Source organism: Bufo gargarizans, chromosome 6 (assembly GCF_014858855.1).
Source record: "Bufo gargarizans isolate SCDJY-AF-19 chromosome 6, ASM1485885v1, whole genome shotgun sequence".
Classification (NCBI taxonomy): Eukaryota; Metazoa; Chordata; class Amphibia; order Anura; family Bufonidae; genus Bufo; species Bufo gargarizans.
In genome coordinates this window covers 368,046-387,573 of record NC_058085.1, presented here as the reverse complement: position 1 = coordinate 387,573, position 19,528 = coordinate 368,046, and the positions used below count along the sequence as shown (strand labels likewise).

The following is a 19,528-nucleotide window of genomic DNA, read 5'->3' as shown; positions in this document are numbered from 1 at the left end:
ACATCATCATATACCCAGACAGTGGCAGTGATGTTGAGGAAGGCTCTCGTGGCCCCCAGAGATTGGCCCACTGAGAAATCTCTCTGTATGGTCTATGGTCAGTCTGCTTCAGCAGAAATGGCTATTTTCATCTGCAACATGGACCATAATAAGGCTGCATGCACACAGCCGTTGTGCAGCCGTTCCGTGCATTGGGCACATCCGTGCAGCGGGACGGACCCATTCAACTTGAATGGGACCGTGGTCTGTCTGCACCGCAATAATATGACATGTCATATTTTTTTGCGGTGCAGAACAACGGAAAGAAACATCACGGATGCCCTCCTTAGTGCTTCTTGTGTTCCGTGAATCCATTTCACATCTACGGAATTGCGGACCCATTCAAGTGAATGGGTCCGCATCCGTGATGCGTGGTGCACACGGCTGGTGGCCGTGGATTGCAAACCCGCCATTTGCGGGCAGCAATATGGCCACGGCCGTGTGCATGAGGCCTAAGACATGTTCTATCATTTGCATAACGGCCACACGGATTCACAAAGATATGTGCATAGCCTCACAGAGATGAATGGATCACTGTGCTATCCGCAAAACATGCAGATATCACATGGGTAAAAAATACGTCGTGAGTAGGGATGAGTGAATCTTGATGTTTCATCCGAAGTCGATTCGCATAAAACTTTGTTTCAATACTATGAAAGTTCCGTAGGCGGCGCTCACCTGGTCAGTCTTGCGATGGAAGCACAGACTGTGCTTGGAAGGGGCACCAGTTGCAAGCTATATGAAAAATAAGACAGGATGTCCAGCTTCCAAAAAAAGACGTTCTTTATTCCAAAAATGACACAGGATAAAAACAATCCACACGGCAAGCAGGTCTACATGTTTCGGATGCTCTAATACTGATCCTTATTCATGACATGAATAAGGATCATAAGGATCAGTATTAGAGCATCCGAAACATGTAGACCTGCTTGCCGTGTGGATTGTTTTTATCCTGTGTCATTTTTGGAATAAAGAACGTCTTTTTTTGGAAGCTGGACATCCCCTCTTATTTTTCAAATAGCTTGTTTCAATACTGTACGGAGCGAGCGCTCCTTACAGTATTAGAATGTATTGGCTCCGATGAGCCGAAGTTATTAAGTCTTGCGAGACTTCGCATAATAACTTCAGAAATTGATTTATACTGTAAAAACAATTTCCCGAACTCGGGTTCGGTTCCAAGGTACCACCATGTTTTTTTAACAGTATAAATCAATTTCTGAAGTTATTATGCAAAGTATTATATACAGTATTATTATATATAGTATTGAAACAAAGTTTTATGCGAATCGACTTCGGATGTTTCATCCAAAGTCGATTCGCTCATCCCGAGTCGTGAGCATTAGGCCAAAAGGAAAACTGTTGCAGCTGTCCATAACAACCAATCAGAATCCAGCTCTTATATTTAAGCCGCCCTCTAAGCACTGAAAGCAGCAATCTGATTGGTTGCTATAGGCAACACGATCCCTGGTTAATAAATCTCAGTGAGGATGGAATTTATTATATGACCCTGAAGAACAGGGACTGCTGAGAATCAGGAAAGGGACTGCACAATATGTTATAATGCGTTTATTTCTGACGCCAGTCACTGGCACATGAGGTACACATACACACTGTACACTGAGGACCCCTGACCGAGCTAGTGAGGAGCCAGCTGCCGTTTCCGTGGTTACAGGAGCTGGTCGCGGCTGGATGACGTCATCGCGCCGATGTTGTGATGTCCGGGATTGACTGGTGCTAATCATGGGGACGAGCAATGATTCGGATGTGAAGGGCCAGAGCGGCGGAGAGGAGGATGGGGACCCCGGTGACCGGACATCCCCGGTAAGTGTGAGGAGGACGGGCTCTGTGGCGTCCACCCGGCTGTATGTACCTGTGGACATGATGGCGACGCCCTGTGAGTGTGGATCTGACTGCTGGTGGCCATGTCTGTTATACCTGCATGTAACTATCAGATCTGCCCTTGAAGATAATGATGGTGTTCTCTGTGTGTGGTGACTGCACCTTAGAGGGCTCATCCCACAGCAGCCTTACCCATAGGTAATGTCTGACCACTAGGCAGGGTGCCCAATGGAAAGGGGTATTCACACCTGATAATATTATTACGGCAGCGCACCAGAATATGGCGAGGGCGACCAGCACCATATTGTTCATGTAGGTACAGCAGCTCCTCCGGATAAGGACCCACGCACACAGCCGTATATTATTCCAGCATCTGATCTGCATTTCTTGTGGATCGGATGTGGACCCGTTCATTTCAGTGGAGCCGCAGTAATGCAGAACCGCACACCATGTGCTCTCCGCATCCATATGTCCTTTCCGCCGTTTTGCGGACAAGGATACAGTATCCCTACAGAAGGGAGAAGGGAAATAGCGGCATGCACACTGCCAGTATCCGCGGTTTGTGGCCTAAGTGACTGTTCCGAGCGTAGACTGTCAATGGGTTGTCCAGGTTATAATCTCCATTTTGAACTCTCCTCCACTGCAGCTCCGCTCCATTCCCCACCCCCTGCTGCTGCAGCCATGATGTCATATTTTTGCCTGCAGGACCAATGTCGCATATACAGCACTGGCATCAGCGCTCTATGGCACTAGACCGCTGAGCCCACTGATTGGCTGCAGTAGTCACTAGTAGTATGTGCTGCAGTCATGTTAACCAAGCCCAGCCAGGAGGGTTCTAAACGTGGAGTATAATTTCTATTATTGTACAGCTTCCTGCATTTTCCCTTTTTTTTTTTTTTTTTTTTTATCCGAGTACCCCACTAAGGGCGCATTTACACGACCGTGCCGTGTTTTGCGGTCCACAAATTTCAGATCCGAAAAATACAGACGCCGCCCATGTGCGTTCTGCAATTTGCGGAACAGGCGACCCATTATAGAAATCCCTATTCTTGTCCACAAAATGGACAAGAATAGGACATGTTCTATCTTTTTTGTGACGGACATACGGATGCGGACAGCACACTGTGTGCTGGACGCCTCTTTTGCGGCCCCATTGAAATGAATGGGTTTGGATTCTTGCGGAACAGATGCGGACTCATTCATACGGTTGTGGGAACGAGCCCTAAGTCCAAGAAAACTGGGTAGAAAACAGTGGAGGCTGGCCGACCCCACCGATCAGGATATGATGACGTATGACATTACTTATGGAAACTGAGCCCCTTTAAACACGCCATCTCTAATAATGTCAGGAGTACAGCCCCTCCACGCATAAGTATTGCCACCCACGCTGACAGGACTCTCTTCACTCTGCTCCATCCAGTCATCTTATTCATTAGGCCTGAGGGCTGTCAGGTGCTCCTAGGATATTGATGGCCTATCCTCACAATGGGTCATCAATATCTGATCATTGGGGGTCTGATCCCCGGCACCCCCGCCCATCAGCCGTTTGCTCCAGTGAGCGCTGCGGCCTCCTCAGAGCTTACAAAACACAGCGCCGGAGTTACATCATGATGACCTCAGCATAGCTGTTTAAAGGGGCCTGTCCATACCTGGTTGTCAGATCTGACCACTATTTGGCCATTACTGTTCACGCAGCTCCCTGAAATGAAAAATACCTAAAATTCTGTGGAACTCTAAATGTGACTGCTTCTGATTACATCTGGATCATTTCCTCAACCAGGGTTAGACAACATTCTGTAGACTTTATGAGCCTACCTGACTTTTTGTAGTGGCCAATATGTCATAGACCTCAGATAGTTGCATTGTCCCCTGGGATGTGTCAGTCGTGTCCTGAGGCCTCATTGTTATGTGTTACTTTTTGCAGAGCCCGTGGAATATCATGATTAAGCATCGACAAGTGCAACGTAGGGGGCGCCGTGCTCATGTTGCAGTCAGGTAAGCATTGGGACTAGGGATGAGCGAATCGACTTCGGATGAAACGTCGTTAGAATACTGTACGGAGTTCCCGCTCCGTACAGTATTAGAATGTATTGGCTCCTATGAGCCGAAGTTATTACTAAACGAAGTCTCACTAGACTTCGGGTAATAATTTCGGAAATTAATTTCTACTGTAAAAAAACCTATTACCGAACTTGGGTTCGGTTCCAAGATACTACTTGGAGCCAAAACCGAGTTTGTTAAAAAGGTTTTTAACAGCAGAAATGAATTTCCGAAATTATTACCCGAAGTCTGGCGAGGAGGAGCCAATACATTCTAATACTGTACAGAACGGGAACTCTGTACAGTATTCTAACGACGTTTCATCCGAAGTCGATTCGCTCATCCCTAATTGGGACATGAGATACACTGATGGGTCTCTTCGGTCTGCACCTTTCTCTCATGGATTCTATTTGGTCTGCAGTTACACCGAGCCAGCCGTCTCCATGGACCTGCTGCGGGCTGTTCTACAGCCGAGCATCAATGAGGAAATTCAAGGCGTTTTTGATAAATATATGAAGGTAAAGCTATTGGGGGAGATTTTATTAAAACCGCGGCAAAGGAAAAATAGCATAGTTGCCCATAGCAACCAATCAGATTCCTCCTTTCATTTTTCAGAGCTCCTTTAAAAAGTTAAAGGATTGATGATTGGTTACTATGGGCAACTGAGCTACTTTTCCTTTGCACCAGTTTTGATAAATCTCCCCCTGTGTCTGTTATTCGGATGGCACGCTGTTGTAATATCACAGGGCAATCCCTGAGTAAATCCCTCTGTGCTGTTCTTATGCCCTCAGTCACTGTACTTATAGTAAACCACACTGACTGGTGATCACTAGATCCCAAGCTTTCCCCTACAGTAATATCAGATACCAAATTCCCATTTGTGAACAGTGATGGTCAGCTCGCAGTGTTCGCCAGCGAACACATGCGGGCTGCCATCTTGTCTCACCCGTCCGGCGATGCACAGGTGAGCCCTTACCTGTGCCGGGAGCCGGTCTGAAAACAAATGCGGTCACCGGGAGCAAGCAGTTCCGAGAACATCCCGATAAAGGCCCCCAGCGGCTGTTCTCGGAACTGCCTGCTCCCACTGACCGCATTTGATTTCAGACCGGCTCCCTGCACAGGCACAGGTAAGGACTTACCTGTGCATCACCGGACTGGTGAGTCAAGATGGCAGCCTGCATGTGTTCTCTTTTATTTTATGTTATATTTAGTGTTGGGCATCTGCTGGGTGACTCCTGTGATGCCCATAAGTCACCTTTTAACCTCCCTATGTGAGTGGTCAGCATGTTCTATGTCTATGCATATCCTAGCCTATTATCTCATGGGCGTTATCATTGTCTTCTACACTTAGTTCTTTCAGAAAGCTGCTATTAATGTGAGAGAGAATGTGGGGGATCAAGTGGACCCCGAGCAACTGATCCGAGAGACTTGTCGCAGCTGCCTGGAGCAGGTAAGTACAGAAAATACACTATGCACTTACCTGGGCAGACCAGGGTATCCACCTACAGTACCAACCATTGTCCTGTTCTTTTATATAGGCAAAGGTCCTCTTTACAGACCGAGACAAAGCAGTAATGAAGCCGATGTTAGAGGGCCCCGCCATGAAGGTAAGCAGAAGGCATGAGGTAGAGGATGTTACTACTGATGGGCCATGCTCAGGATACGCCATTAATATCTGATCGGTGGGGGTCCGACACCACATACCCCTACCGATCAGCTGTTCTGCAGTGGCTTCAGTGCTGGAACTACAGCTATGTCCATTGTGTAGTAGGCAGAGCTGCTTGCTGCAGTACTGTTCCCATTGAAGTGAATGGGAGCAGTGCTGCAGTAACTAGCTCCATCCATTACACAATGGATAGAGCTGTGTAGGTCTGATGCCGACTTGTCTCAACGGAGCAACCCTGAAACAGCTGATGTGCGGGACCCCTGCCGATCAGATATTCATGGCCTGTCCTGTGGACAGGAATGAAATCCTAGACGAACCCTTTACAGCCAGTCTTCATTTATATATGAGCGAAAATCATCCACATCTGTTCTCCAGTATAGTTGTGTTTCCATGGACTTCTTATTCTAACAGGTAAGTGGTGCTTTTTTATTTTAATTTTTTTTAAACCGCCGTTGTAATCCCAGGCATCGCCTTATGAGCAGGATGAATTGGATTAAAAGGTAAGAGCGGTCACAGGAATACTCAGCAGCCTCAACAGAATAGTCTCTGTTTGTGAATCTGGCATTTTGTGACTGGAGGAATTCCCATCAGAGCAGCCCTTGGACCTTTATAGAATATGTGCTCTGTAAGGGACACATGTCTCGACAGCTGAACATGCAGTGTCTGGTGGATAAACGATTTTGAAGGAAATAATTCGGTTTCACCTGCAAAATGCTGCAGCCATTGGCCACCGTATTGGGACAGGTTTTGAGCTGCAGTTTTTTTCCCCTACCCTAAATGGTATCTGTATTCTGAGAACAGCTGCAGGGTATACATTACTTGAATCACTCCCCCTTGTAAAGTGACAGGTTTTGTAATAGATCTGTATAAGGGGATAGCTGTATTACCTTTCCCTAATATAGCAGTGAAGCTTCCCCCTCATTTTTTTGTAGGGATTCCCTTCCTATATACAGCAGACCTAGAGTTCACTAACCTGAATGTGCTCTTTATGTTCCTATGACTGATTTAGATGAAATATTAGCTATTTGCCCATTTAGAGAGGTTCTCTGGTATTTTTTGAAAATTAGGCAGGGAGCCTTGTTAAATAAGTAAAAACTGTTACTCCCCTTTAAAGCTAAAGGCATCTGTGTTGGTCCCATGTTCCCACATCTGTGTTGGTTGTGCCCACATTGCTGAAAAAAAAAAGTTTTAATATATAAACGAGCCTCTAGGAGCAACGGGGGTGTTACTGTTACACCTAGAGGCTTAGCTCTCTCTGTAAATGCTGCGCTCTCTGCACTTTAATTTACAGGACGAGGCAGTGCAAATATCATCACACCTGGCCCTGTTAATCAAAGTGCAGAGGTTTACGGCAGTTGCAGAGAGAGCAGAGCCTCCAGGCGTAATGGCAACACCCCCATTGCTCTTACAGCCTCATTTGCATATATTAACCCGTTCGCTACCAGCACCATACATGTACGGCGCCGAAGCGATATGTAAACAAACAACAGAGACCTGCGGCTAATTACCGTGACCGGCAATAATGCCGATCGCGGTAATTAAATTCTTTAGATGCCATGGCCAAGTGAGATCACGGCATCTAAATGCGCAAATGCGCTTCCTACCGATGCCCCGTGTGGCCAATTGGGGCATCGGTAGTTGCGCTGAACACTTTCAGCCTCGCTAACGAGGCTGAAAGTGTTAATGCGGCAATTCTTATTTTGGCCACCAGATGGCAGGCCAGGATAAGAAATGAGCAATATTGAGTTTAATGGGATTTTTAAAATCCCTGATAGAACAAAATGAAAAATAAAAAAAAACATAATTTATAGGCTCATATATGAGCCATAAAATTATCACAACTTTTTTTTTTTTAAATGTTAAAAATATAAAAACTTAAAAAAATATAAAAGATTGTTCTGCAAAAAATGAGCCCCTAAACAGCTCATTAGACATAAGTATAAAAAAGTTATGGGGGGGGTCAGAATATGGCGATGTAGATATTTTTTATATTTTTTTTAAATCAAAGTTTACATTTATTTTTACACTATTTAGACATAAAGAACCTATACATATGGAGTATCGTTGTAATCGTACTGAAACAGAGAATGAAGGGCATGTTTTGCCATAAACAAAACGCAGTGGGAACAAAATACGTAAAATGGTGGAGAAATTGAGTTTTTTTTTCCTATTATATCCCATTTGGGATTTCATCACAGCTTCCTACTACCTTTTATGCCATAATTAATGGTAGGATTAGAAAGTACTTGTCCCGCAAAAAATAAGCCCTCATACAGCTATGTGACCGGAAATATAAAAAAGGTATGGCTCAAGGAAAATAGGGAAGAAAAATGAAAATGCAAAAAACGGAAAAAACCTCCGGTATCTTAAGGGTTAAAACATAATTTTTCTCAACAATGCGGGCACATATGAACATGGGACTAACACAGATGCCTTCAGCTGCCAAGTGCACATGAAACAGGTCAGCCAGTTTTTTAGGTACAAATCTGCTGATGCCCTTTAAACGCTATGGTCACCTTTGGGGGCAGTATTTTATTTTTACAGGCTACTCATTTTGGGCTTAATATGAATGTTTCATTTGATCTTTATCGAAAATTTTCAACAGTTTTTCTTCAGCTTTCAGTACATTTACAGACTAGCAGGCTCTCTGCTGCACACTGGACCCGTCAGAGAACTGCACTGACGGCTGGATCTGTAGCCCTTATCCCTGAACTCCTGACAGCTCATGGACACTTCTTATAGCTAAACTCTTTATCAAACTGATGAGAATATAATGAGCGTTTCTGAGCTGTTAAAGTCCAGATAAGAGCTGCAGATCTGACAGGTTCGGTGTGCAGCAGAGTGCCTGCTGGTCTGCCAATGTACTCTGAAAACGTGCACACACACAGCAATCCTCACCAGAGGGAATCTCCAGCCGTCTGGCCACCATTGCTGTTGCCGTCCCCAAGACTTGATAAAGGGAACATAATAAATAGCATCTATACCAAAAGTCTCTGAATCCAGGTCGTCTTTGTGCGCCAAAGAGGTACCCACACTTTTCTGCTCTTACGGATGTTGTGCCCATACACGCACAACACCAAAAGGTGAGCATATTTCATCCACTTTGTTAGCTGATTATGGTTTCTTACTACCCTATGAGCGCCTCTCCCTATTTTTTCTCCTGCCATAATTGCTCCTGTAAATGAGTGGATAAGTTGCGTGTTACCATTCACTTTGTCATTTGGGTGTCATTCACTGCCAGCAATGATTAGACAGTGTGGCAGTTCCAGGAGGAATAAGAGAGGAAGGACACAAGGCAGATTGCTGAGTTACCGGTCCTAACGCTGCAGACAAGATGTCGTAGTCTCTTAATATCTGTATTTCTTTCTTCTCTTTTTTTCACTTTAGAGAACAAGAATAGCAGAAGATGAGTCATCCCTGCGGAGGAGTCCAGTGCCCAAAAAGGTAATGAGCAGCTTAAAATCCCCACTAATTATGACTTTGTTAAAAGGGAATATCTAAATGGGGTTTGTATTGCAGAGAAAGGGGCGCCCCCCGGGACAAAGCTCATTGAATGACCGGCATTCCTCAGGACTTACATCGTGAGTATAAATAGTCATCCCAGCCTTCTGGATTACATCGGGCTCACGAGCAGCTCTCCTCCAGGGGCGTCCTCACCGTGTAAGGAGCCACTTCCACCACAACATGCAAGAAAATAGAGAGAGTCCATGCAAAATGTATTTAATAGGCTTTAGTAATAAAGAGTTTTACGTGGTAAAAACTTGCAGGTCAGCAGAACTCCACGCGTTGTTCCGACTTTAAAGGGAATCTGTGACTATTTTTAGGCCTTATTAAACTAGAGACTAGGGATGAGTTCGGGAAATGTTTTTTTTTACAACAGTACCAATTAATTTATGAAGTTATTGCGCGAAGTCTCATGAGACTTCATGAAGCAATAACTTCGACTCATCGGAGCCAATACATTCTAATACTGTACGGAGCTCCTGCGGGTGCAATGCGTTCAACTCGCGCATCGCATCCGCGCGGAATACTCACCCGTGTGAAAGGGGCCTTAAAGGAGCCCTCACTCTGCAACCAAGGCTCCGCTCATCGTTTTCCTAAAGTTTGAGCAGAACTGAGGGAAAAATATTAAGAGGTTAAAGGAGCTTCCCATCTCAACCTTTTGTGGCCAGGATAGGATTAACCACAGTAAGCGGCAGGGTAATGGAAATGTCTGAGCAGACAGCGCTCTACTGATTCATAGCAGGGAACAAAAGCTACACAAACGGCTTAGCACAGCAAGCTACGTTCTGTCCATAACTCCGACAGTCTAGGTCAGTGATGGCGAACCTATGGCACGGGTGCCAGAGGCGGCACTCAGAGCCCTCTCTGTGGGCACCTGCGCCCTGGAAAAAGTCTATGACGTACCAATATGCTTTAGACTTTTCTTGCCATTCATCAGCACAGGACGCACTATGAACGGCACAGGCAGCGCACTGAATGCAGGCTATTAAGATATTATAGCTAAATGATAAAGTACATGAAAGATATACTATATTGTATTCAAGTTAAATTGCCGTGTTGGCACTTTGCGATAAATAAGTGGGTATTTGGTTGCAGTTTGGGCACTCGGTCTCTAAAAGGTTCACCATCACTGGTCTAGGTGCTCGCCTGCTCTTAGATTCTGGTATTCTGTTCTGGCATATGAACAGAATAACATATTCACCTGCTACCATAATGGGGTCTCCCAGATTTCCGTTGTGAATATCGCCATTTTGCCGGACAAAATACCACTGCACGCAGCAGTATTTCGTCCTTTTTCTCTTGCCAGAATCTGCAATGGAGGCCCCTGCCGAAACCTCTACCACAGATGTGTATCTAGCCTTAGGGCTCATGCACATGGCCATTGCCCAGACGTGCCCGTATTGCAGTCTGCAATATGCGGGTACCGGCCTTGTGCATCCCGCATCATGGATGCAGACACATTTACTTAAACAATAGAACATTTTTTTGCAGTGCGGATAGATCACGGGCCCATTCAAGTTGAATGTGCCTGGATCCGTCTGCGGAATCTGCAGTGATGTTGACTGTGCATTTGGGACTGCAATTGCGGTCCCCAATGCACGGAATGGCCGATCAACACCCGTGTGCATGAGCCCTTACAGAAACAGAAGAGCACCAGACTCTGGTCTGTCTCCATAATTCCAGCCGAATAATTCCAGCCGGGAAGGGGGGCAGGCAGTTTAGAATAAACTTGCTCAACCTTTGAAATGTCCTAAAGTGATGACGTCATGCCCATTGTTCACATTATTGCTGCTGCCAATCACTGACCTTAGATGTCATGTTTACATGAACAGCATGACTGCTGAGGCCAGTGGGTGGTGTCAGCGGTCATGTATGATGGATGTGACGTCAGGGGAGTGGTGGGACATAAGGTAAGGGTTTTTTTTGGTATTTTATGCGGTTTGTTAGGAACATATTGGCAGTTTGTGTACTGACTATAGTATTTGCTGTATTAATTTTTCAGTCTAAAACCCAAGACTGGCGATCCTATCAGGCGTGAAGGGCCTAAGGTACTGTTCTTGGAGGAACATACAGAGTTACAGTTGGTGTAGAGAGACGTGATCAGCCTGTATCGGAAGAGCAGACTGGTGTAATTGCACTTTACCGCGTGGAGTACATAGATTGACATGTAATGGAGTTAAAAGCCATCCCAAATATATCATTCATTACCTTTTTTTATCAAGGTAGCCACCTTAAAGTGGTGCTCCCATTGGTCAACACCTTCTTGGGTAGATTGAAGCCCCCCAATAATCAAATGATTGCCACAGGTTCTGCTTCTTCCAGCTCTAGACCCTGTGGGACACTTTTTATCTCATTTTATTAATGTAATAGTAAAGGTCTCCTGTGTGAATGGAGCACTGGTGAAGCATGCGCACAACCACTCCGTTCGGATTCTCTGCGACTGCCAGGAGTAGTCAAGTACTGTACTCGGTCGTCTCTGGCAGTCCCATGCTCAGCCAGTGCTCCACTGAAAGAGAACGCCAATCCAGTGGATAGGAGATACATTCTCCTGCCCTCCTGTTAGCCACGGTTTAGGAGTCTGGTGTATTCCTGAGTTGTCCATTAGTTCATGGAGAGGGGGAGGTGGAAGCTAGCAGACAGCAGAGTGACTGGTGCTGAGCTGCAGTACCACACCCAACCTGTGGACAGGTGTGGCACCGTTTTTGGAAGAAAGTGGGCATGTTTTGTATTGTTCTGGACAATTCTTTTAAAGGCTATGTACACCTTCAGAGACAGTTTTTGTTTTTGTTTATCATTGCATTTTACTCATTTTTGGATAAAAATCATATTTTCAATTGGCCTTTATTAAAAATATTGATCCGTTCTGTCACAAAGGGTTAACTGTCTAGCTGTGTGGTACTTTCACTTTGTGTCCGTCATCTAATAAACCTTATCTCTAAATTACTAAGAGGTCATAAACACTTATTTAAGGCACATTCTTATCAGTAAGATAAGGATTGAGCTATAATGAGTATTTATAATGTCAGAGATAAGGAGTCCGTCAGCTCCTGGTCTGACAGAAAAGAGAGAAAATCCAGAGGCTGCTTTTAGAGCATCTCAGCACCGTGCAGGAAAATGGGCTCCATATTTTTAATAAAGACCAATTGAAAAAATTATTTTTATCTCAAAATAATGTATTGTACATGCACTAATAAAAAATAAATGTCCCCAAAGGTGTACATAGCTTTGAAGTCTTTTACTGGTCACGTTATGTCACATGACTCATTGGGAGCATTTTCTGTGATATAGAGAACCCGTCACATGCCCATAGAACTCCAACACGCTGCATACATTTGCAGCCACATCTTCCATCACTCCAGCAGTTTTTCTTTATTTTGTAGCTGCTATTTGGACCGTTCGATTTATCAACCAATAGCAGTGATTTGTCAGGCGGACGGTCCCCATCTTGTTGTCATTGGAACGTCACCACAGCCATTGACACTGACCACCCACTTGACAAAACGCTACTATTGGGCACTGAAACTGATGGCACGAATAGAAAAACACAAAGCTGGATTCATGGATGATGTGGCTGCAAAGTATGGGGTCTATTGGAGTTCTGTGAGGAGGTAACGGGTCCTGAAAAAATATCTGAGATACAATGTAAAGTGTTTCTTGTATTCTAGTGGGATCCAGCCAGACTGAATGAGACAACCAACTTTGTGCTTGGATCACGAGCTAATAAGTAAGAAGAAGAAGGGGCTCATGAATTATTATGTTAAAGTTTAAACATATATAAGGTTTATCAGCGCTTCTCGTTCTCTCTTTTAGGGCTTTAGGAATGGGAGGGACCAGGGGACGGATTTATCTCAAACACCCAGAGCTGTTTAAGGTATGCTAGAGACCGCTGTGTGAATCCGTATCCTGTGAGCTCCCTCTAGTGGCAGCCAAAATACCAGGGTATTTTATAAGATTAAATATGTGTCTGTTCAGTACAAGCAAGGGATATGGAGTTCCAATAACAGTGCAATGATGGGACATATAATGTGGGACATATAATGTGGGACATATAATGTGGGACATATATGTACGGTATAATTTTTATAGATTTTTTATTTATTTTTTTATGTTTTATATGAACTTGACTTTGCTTGTGTGGAATAAAACCCACATAGGATAATCTTTAATAATTCTCTTGTTCCATTGCAGTATACAGTCGATCCACAGGACAAGCAGTGGTTGACGGAGAAACAGTACATGAGAGCCACAGGTGGTAAAATGGTAGGTTTCCGAGCTCTAGCATTTAAAGAGTAACTAAACCTTTGAGTACATTTTTTAATAAGAGGTCCCTAATAAAAGTTTTTCTAATATACTTTATTAATTGATTTTTGTCTTTTTATTACAGTTTCCCTCCCTAAAGCGCACCATTCCCTGTGCGCTTAAAACTGACATTACTGTACACCACTGACTGCTCAGCGGCGTACGGAGTACGGGTTGTAGACACTTTACGAATGGGGCTTCGCACGGAACAGGAACACACATTGCTGCTCCTGCCCATGCCCCATGGTTTACTGACTCCTGGCATAGCATCTGGGTACTCTGTAACCATGTGCCATGCCAGGATTAGCTGAGTGGAGCGGGCTCCTGCCTGTGCCTGCTTCACTAAGCTAAGAGCTGACATGCAGGACTCTTAGCTTAGCGGAGCAGGCAGAAGCCCGCGTATATGCAGTGCGTACGTGTCGGTTAATGCCGCAGCTCACCAGCAGAGAACAGCGAGCCACGGCATTGCACTGCACATGTCTGTGCCTCTGCCATAGTGGGCAGAGCACTGCGCATTCCTGGGCCCAGCGATGAAGTGTGCAGGCGAGAACTGAAGACGATGATCATTACAGGGGAGGGGTTAGGCGTGCAGATCACTTGCAGACAGAACGCCGCCCCTGGACACTTGTGTGCTCTTATTTTGCATAACTTAATAAAATTATTTTTTTCAGCGTTACTAGATGGGACAAAAACAACAAAGGTGCTGTTATAATCGTGTGTGTGCAAGAACGCTACATAAGCAGTCCAAAACATGAAAACTTGGTGACAGACTCCCTTTAATACCAAGCATGCTTTTGGGGGTCCTCATATTTATGCGCTCCCACCACCACTGCTGCTTCCAATCAGCAGTGGAGATAGACAGGGGCAGAGTGGTATCTTATAGTGGCCATGGACAAAAAAAACTAAAAGTGGCCCCAAGTTTTTGGTGAGTCCAAATTGACAGAAGGCGGAGCAACATGAGTGGGCAGGGCCAACACAAGTAGGCAGAACCAACAATGCCATAGTGCAGCACAAAATGCAGCCCCAGAAAAATCAAATACCACAGGGAACCATAAAATACTGATGACGGGGATACAGTTGAATTCAGGAGGGCACCTGCGACCACTGGCCAGTTGCATAAGGACCTGATGCTCCTTGAATTAATTAATGCTGAGAGCATCAGATCTTTGTGTACCTGGCCAGCGGCCGTAAGGAAAGCTCAAGTGCCCCCCTGGGCATCGGCCTACACGGAAGTTTCCCTGTAGGGTCTATGGCCAGTCCGCCCCTGGAGATGGAGGCACAGGAAGCTGTAGCTCATGAATACAAGTACTCCAGTGCTGGGGTCCTACTTGAGCGTGTCCTCAGTGATTTTCAAAAAATCCTTTGTTTGAATCTGGATGTGTCACCAATTTATGCTGCTTTCAGATTGTTTCCTTGTTTATTAATATGAGATTTGAATGTTCACACTGATGTTTTATATTTTGTAGGTTTATCTCCTTTTGGAAGAAGATATCCTTGATTTGTCAGTTACAGATGAGTACAGGTATAGGAACAGCATGTTAATGATGCCAAACATAGTGCGTAGCGATGCCACATTTGTTAGGGCTCATTCAGACGACCATATCAGTTTTTGTGGTCCGCAAATTGCGGATACGCAGAACACAGATACCGGCCGTGTGCGTTCTGCATTTTGCGGAACGGCCAGCCCTATGATAGAAAAGCCTATTCTTGTTCGCAATTGCAGACAAGAATAGGGCATGTTCTATAATTTTTTTCTGGGCCGTGGAATGGAAGTATGGATGCAGACCGCACACAGTGTGCTGTCTGCATCTTTTGTGGCCCCATTGAAATAAATGGATCCCCATCTATTCCGTTCAAGTATACAGTCCTGTGAATGGGCCCTTAAACTGCTGAAGGGAAATTCCCATCTCAGCCATTCATGGCTGACATCAGAATATCTATCTGACGTAGTGCCGGACTTACGGAATCAGCCAAGCAGGCTGCGCTACGTTGCTCCTGTAGCATTCACTACTGTGGGAAGTCAGGAAAAATGACTGAGATGGAAATACCCCTTTAACTCGATTGATTAAATTGTCGGTTTCCATTGAGACAGGAGAACGGATATCTTAATTCCATGTACGGTACTAGCGCTGACCGTTGGTAGGGGGCCCTGACCAATTCAATGTTTGGACAGATTGTCTCGTAAATGATATAAGTTGTCTAAGAGTGCAAAATGTTGATATTATCAGACGCTCCTGTTTGGCTCATCCTAGAAGCTCCATCAGCCGTAGACTTGATTTTGGGGACTTCCCCAGCATCCCCGCCGCCTATCACTAAAGTCTCATTTACACTGTGATGATAAGCAGAGAATTATCAGGAAGGAATGCTTGCTCGTCGTTGGAGGTAAACAGCTGCGTTTACACGGTATGAGGACAAGAGATGGCCACTGCTATCGCTCGTCCTCATACTGAGTCATTGTACTCACATCATACCTACCATCCCACATGCACAAGTGGGAATTTGATTTCGGCACCGCTATACCTGCTGAACAATAGACACAAATTTGGGAGTCCTCATCAAAACGCACAAATGCTGCAGATATCTTTTAAAATACTACTTATGTGGTGCTTCCTCCAATTAGAATTGCTCGCCCAATATCAGGTTACCCCACTAGGCCAGGGGATGATGTCGGTCTTCCAGAGACGGTACAGTGGTTTCTCAAGATACAATATTAATTGGTTCCAGGACGACCATTGTATGTTGAAACCATTGTAAGTTGAGTAATCGGTTCCGAAGTCCCAAAATGTCAATCAAGATAAAAGTAAGATTTAAAGGATAACTGTCACATTTAGACCCTAATTTCAATTTTCATATATGTAGTTACTAATAACATGATATCCCAGAATCGGTTACTATTAGACTGACTTACCCCATATTTAATAAGATTCAGCCCTTAGCAACCAGTCTGCATAAAACTGCAATTTCACTATTCAGTTAAAGGGGTTGTCCAGGTTCAGAGCTGAACCTGGACAGCCCTCCATTTTCACCCCAGATGCTCTCCTTTGCCCTGCGCTAAATCGCGCAGGGCAAAGGCATTTTTCAGAGTTCCGGTGACGTACCGGGCTCTCTATGGGGCTAACAGGAACCCCGGTGACGTCACCGGCACTGATGGGCGGGATTTAGCGCTGCCCTAGCCAGTAAAACGGCTAGGGCAGCGCTAAAGCCCACCCCTCAGAGCCGGTGACGTCACCGAACACACTGCTGGGCGGAAGTTACCGCCCGGCAGTGTGTTATTGAAAACACAAGAGCCCGTGCCCTGCGCGATCTAGCGCAGGGCACTGGAGCGCATCGGAGCATGAGATGCTCCGATGCTAGGCTCAGGGGGGCTGCCGGGGTGAAAATAACGGTATGTCCGGGTTCAGCTCTGAACCCGGACAACCCCTTTAAGATGGCCGCCACTGCCCTCACCCTGAGGCTAATCCCGCCTGCCCTCACTAGCCAGTAACAATAGCCCCCCAAAAGTGTCAGTAACCAGAGCCCTCCCCCTAAAGGGTTAATCTCCTGCAGCACAAAGGGGTCCTCTTACCACATGTTGCTTTCATTTATACACTGAGCAGATGGCAGATCTCCCTTCCCTGGTCTGCGCTGGTTCAACTCTGCATCCTCCAGCTCTGCTGAGTGAGGGAGCGTCTACCAAGCGCAGGGACAGGGAGAAGTGCACACAGCCCAGGCACTGTTATCAGCTGCTGCGGAGGACCTGGCTCTAATCATTTACTTACAGTCCCTGGCTGTCAGTAATCTGACCTTGCAGGCTGCGTGCTTCTGCGTCCTCCGTCCTTCAACACATAGACGGACCCTCCATAGCAACCCTATTTTAAGCACAGGAAAAGCAGGCAGTACAGGGAACAAAAATGTGGAATTAAGGGGTAACACAGTGAAAAGTTGAAATGGGGCCACCAAGGAGATATTAATCACCTCAATCCAATACTCCCAAAAAATAATAATACGACAGTTATACTTTAAGATAAATAAGCAGATAAAATAAGCCCTTACATATAACAGTCAGTAATAGCTGCTAACTAGCAACTAATCCAGCAATTTTACCAGAGAAGTGGCCTTGATTGGTTGGATCTGAGTCTGAGACATTGTATGTTGAGGCTGGTTTCAACTTACGATGGGTCAGAAAAGACCCTTGTATGTTGAAAATATTGTATCCTGAGGGATCACTGTACACAGTTGGTGGGCCTGACCTCGTGCAAAGAGACTTTGCGCATTCAAGTCCATTCCGTTCTCTCATCCACTTGGTGTAAAAACCAAGGATACTGAATATAATTAGGAACTAGTTTTATTTAGACTCTACAAGTTGAAAAATATCAATCCCAATCCATAAGGTAGTGAATTTAGTCTATTTAGAGGTGACTCTTAATCCATCCTGGACCATTGTTACCATAGAGGTTATACCTTCACCTCTTTAGGTCCTTATTTTGACTTCCCAGACCTTGGTCACAAAGTCACAGCCAGTAATAATAATGAGGTAGGTATCAGGAAAAGGTGCCTAAAGCATTGGGTCAGTGCCCAGCATGGGTCATGCTATCAGAGGACATAGGAGCGCGCACTCAGCCGTGGGCCATAACATCCGGATAGACCATTTACATAAAACAATTGCAAATATATCTCCAAACTCTTGGAAATGAATTTCCTTCCTTTTGTTTGCTGCCAAGCAAACAGCTGATCAGTGGGGGACCCGGGTGTCGGACCCCCACCAATCTGACAATGATAATGTAACCTGAGGACAGGTCATCAGTATCTGCACCGCAGACCACCACTGTAGTATGATGGCATTTTTATTAATGGTCGCCATTGTGTTTCTTATTTGATGCTTCATGTCTTTTTATTTCCCCTATTATTTTAAATGTAAAAGTTTAATCAAAATAACGTTGGCTTCCTAATTTACATGGTCTTCATTAACGTGATCCTCGGTTCTTAATTTACAGAGACTGCAAGGAGCTGTGGTTGGATGAGCTGAAGCCATTTACTGTACCTCCATGGGTGATTGAGAAGATGAGAAAGTACATGGACCATATGAGAACCGAGCAGGAGTAGCTGAGTCTCTTCCCCTGATCTATGGGTGCTTGGGATGCAGCCTCGTCACATGACATGTCAACCGCATAATAAAACATGGCTGACCAATGAGGAACAATACCTAGCATTATCCTGTTTTATGCTGGTCATCAATATCAGATCAGTGGGGGTCCGACTCCCGGCACCCCTGCTGATCAGCTGACTAGGCAATGGCTCTCCAGTGAGTGCTGCGTCACCTTCAACGGTCAGGTGGCTTATGTTCAGCTCGGTCGCAGTCAAGTGAATGAGGCTGAGCTGCAATACCAGCCACAGCCACTAGTATACAGCGCTGTGCTTGGTAAGCTCTGAGGAGGCCGCATCGCTCTCTGGAGCCCCGCAGCCTTTTCAAACAGCTGATCGGCAGCAGTGCTGGGAGTCAGACCTCCAAAGAGAAGATATTGATGACCTTTCCTGAGGTTAGATCAATATAGTACTCCCAGAAAACCCTGCTGACGTCACCTTCGTTTTATCTGTTTGCCGGAAAATCCTCCATTCCATACTTTTTTTTTATTTTATTTCTACCAGCCTGACAAAAAACAAAAGGATGCTAAGGTCCCATGCACAAAATTGTGGATCCGCTAAATACAGATGCCATTCGTGTGCTGTCTGCATTTGTGGCGGATCCATTGACCTCAGTGGGTCCGCGGTCTGCATTTTGCAGACCTAGTCTATCTTTTTTGCGGAACAGACATACAGATGTAAAAAAACACACGGATGGTCTGTGTCTGTTGTGCGAAAAGATAGAACATGCCCTATATTGGGCTGTAGAATGCAGGCCACAGACCCATTACAGTCAGTGAGTCTGCAAAAAATGCGGGTGCAACACGGACGGTATCTGTAGTTTGAGGATCTGCAAAATACATACGGTTGTGTACATGAGGCCTAATGGTGCCTTATGAATATGTTTAGTGTATATGCCAGAAGCTTAATTATTTGTAGAAAGAATGATGGTTTGAACCTTTTTTGATCAGCGCTGTAGGCAGGAAACTTAATACCAGTTGGTTCTTGGTAAAGGGAAAGCTTTTATTTTGTCAACGCGTT

The 19,528-nt window shown here is 45.2% G+C and overlaps 1 protein-coding gene across 1 annotated transcript; it reads left to right on the top strand.

Annotated features, from left to right (window-relative positions):
• Window positions 1-1,702: 1,702 nt before the first annotated feature.
• DNTTIP1 (deoxynucleotidyltransferase terminal interacting protein 1) lies at window positions 1,703-18,567 on the top strand. Its single transcript, XM_044299581.1, has 13 exons — window positions 1,703-1,860; window positions 3,803-3,873; window positions 4,340-4,436; window positions 5,270-5,368; window positions 5,457-5,525; window positions 8,972-9,028; window positions 9,104-9,165; window positions 11,091-11,136; window positions 12,754-12,812; window positions 12,899-12,959; window positions 13,277-13,348; window positions 14,854-14,909; window positions 18,361-18,567. The coding sequence occupies exons 1-13, from the start codon at window positions 1,780-1,782 to the stop codon at window positions 18,467-18,469; spliced, it is 939 nt and encodes a 312-aa protein (XP_044155516.1). The 5' UTR covers window positions 1,703-1,779; the 3' UTR covers window positions 18,470-18,567.
• The last annotated feature ends 961 nt before the right edge of the window (window positions 18,568-19,528 follow it).

Bases quoted from the DNA above. Each gene is read 5' to 3' on its own strand.
- DNTTIP1 (XM_044299581.1), top strand. From the start codon at position 1,780: ATGGGGACGAGCAATGATTCGGATGTGAAGGGCCAGAGCGGCGGAGAG. The intron at 1,861-3,802 runs GTAAGTGTGAGG...TACTTTTTGCAG, and splicing joins CCGGTGACCGGACATCCCCG to AGCCCGTGGAATATCATGAT. The intron at 9,029-9,103 runs GTAATGAGCAGC...TTTGTATTGCAG, and splicing joins GGAGTCCAGTGCCCAAAAAG to AGAAAGGGGCGCCCCCCGGG.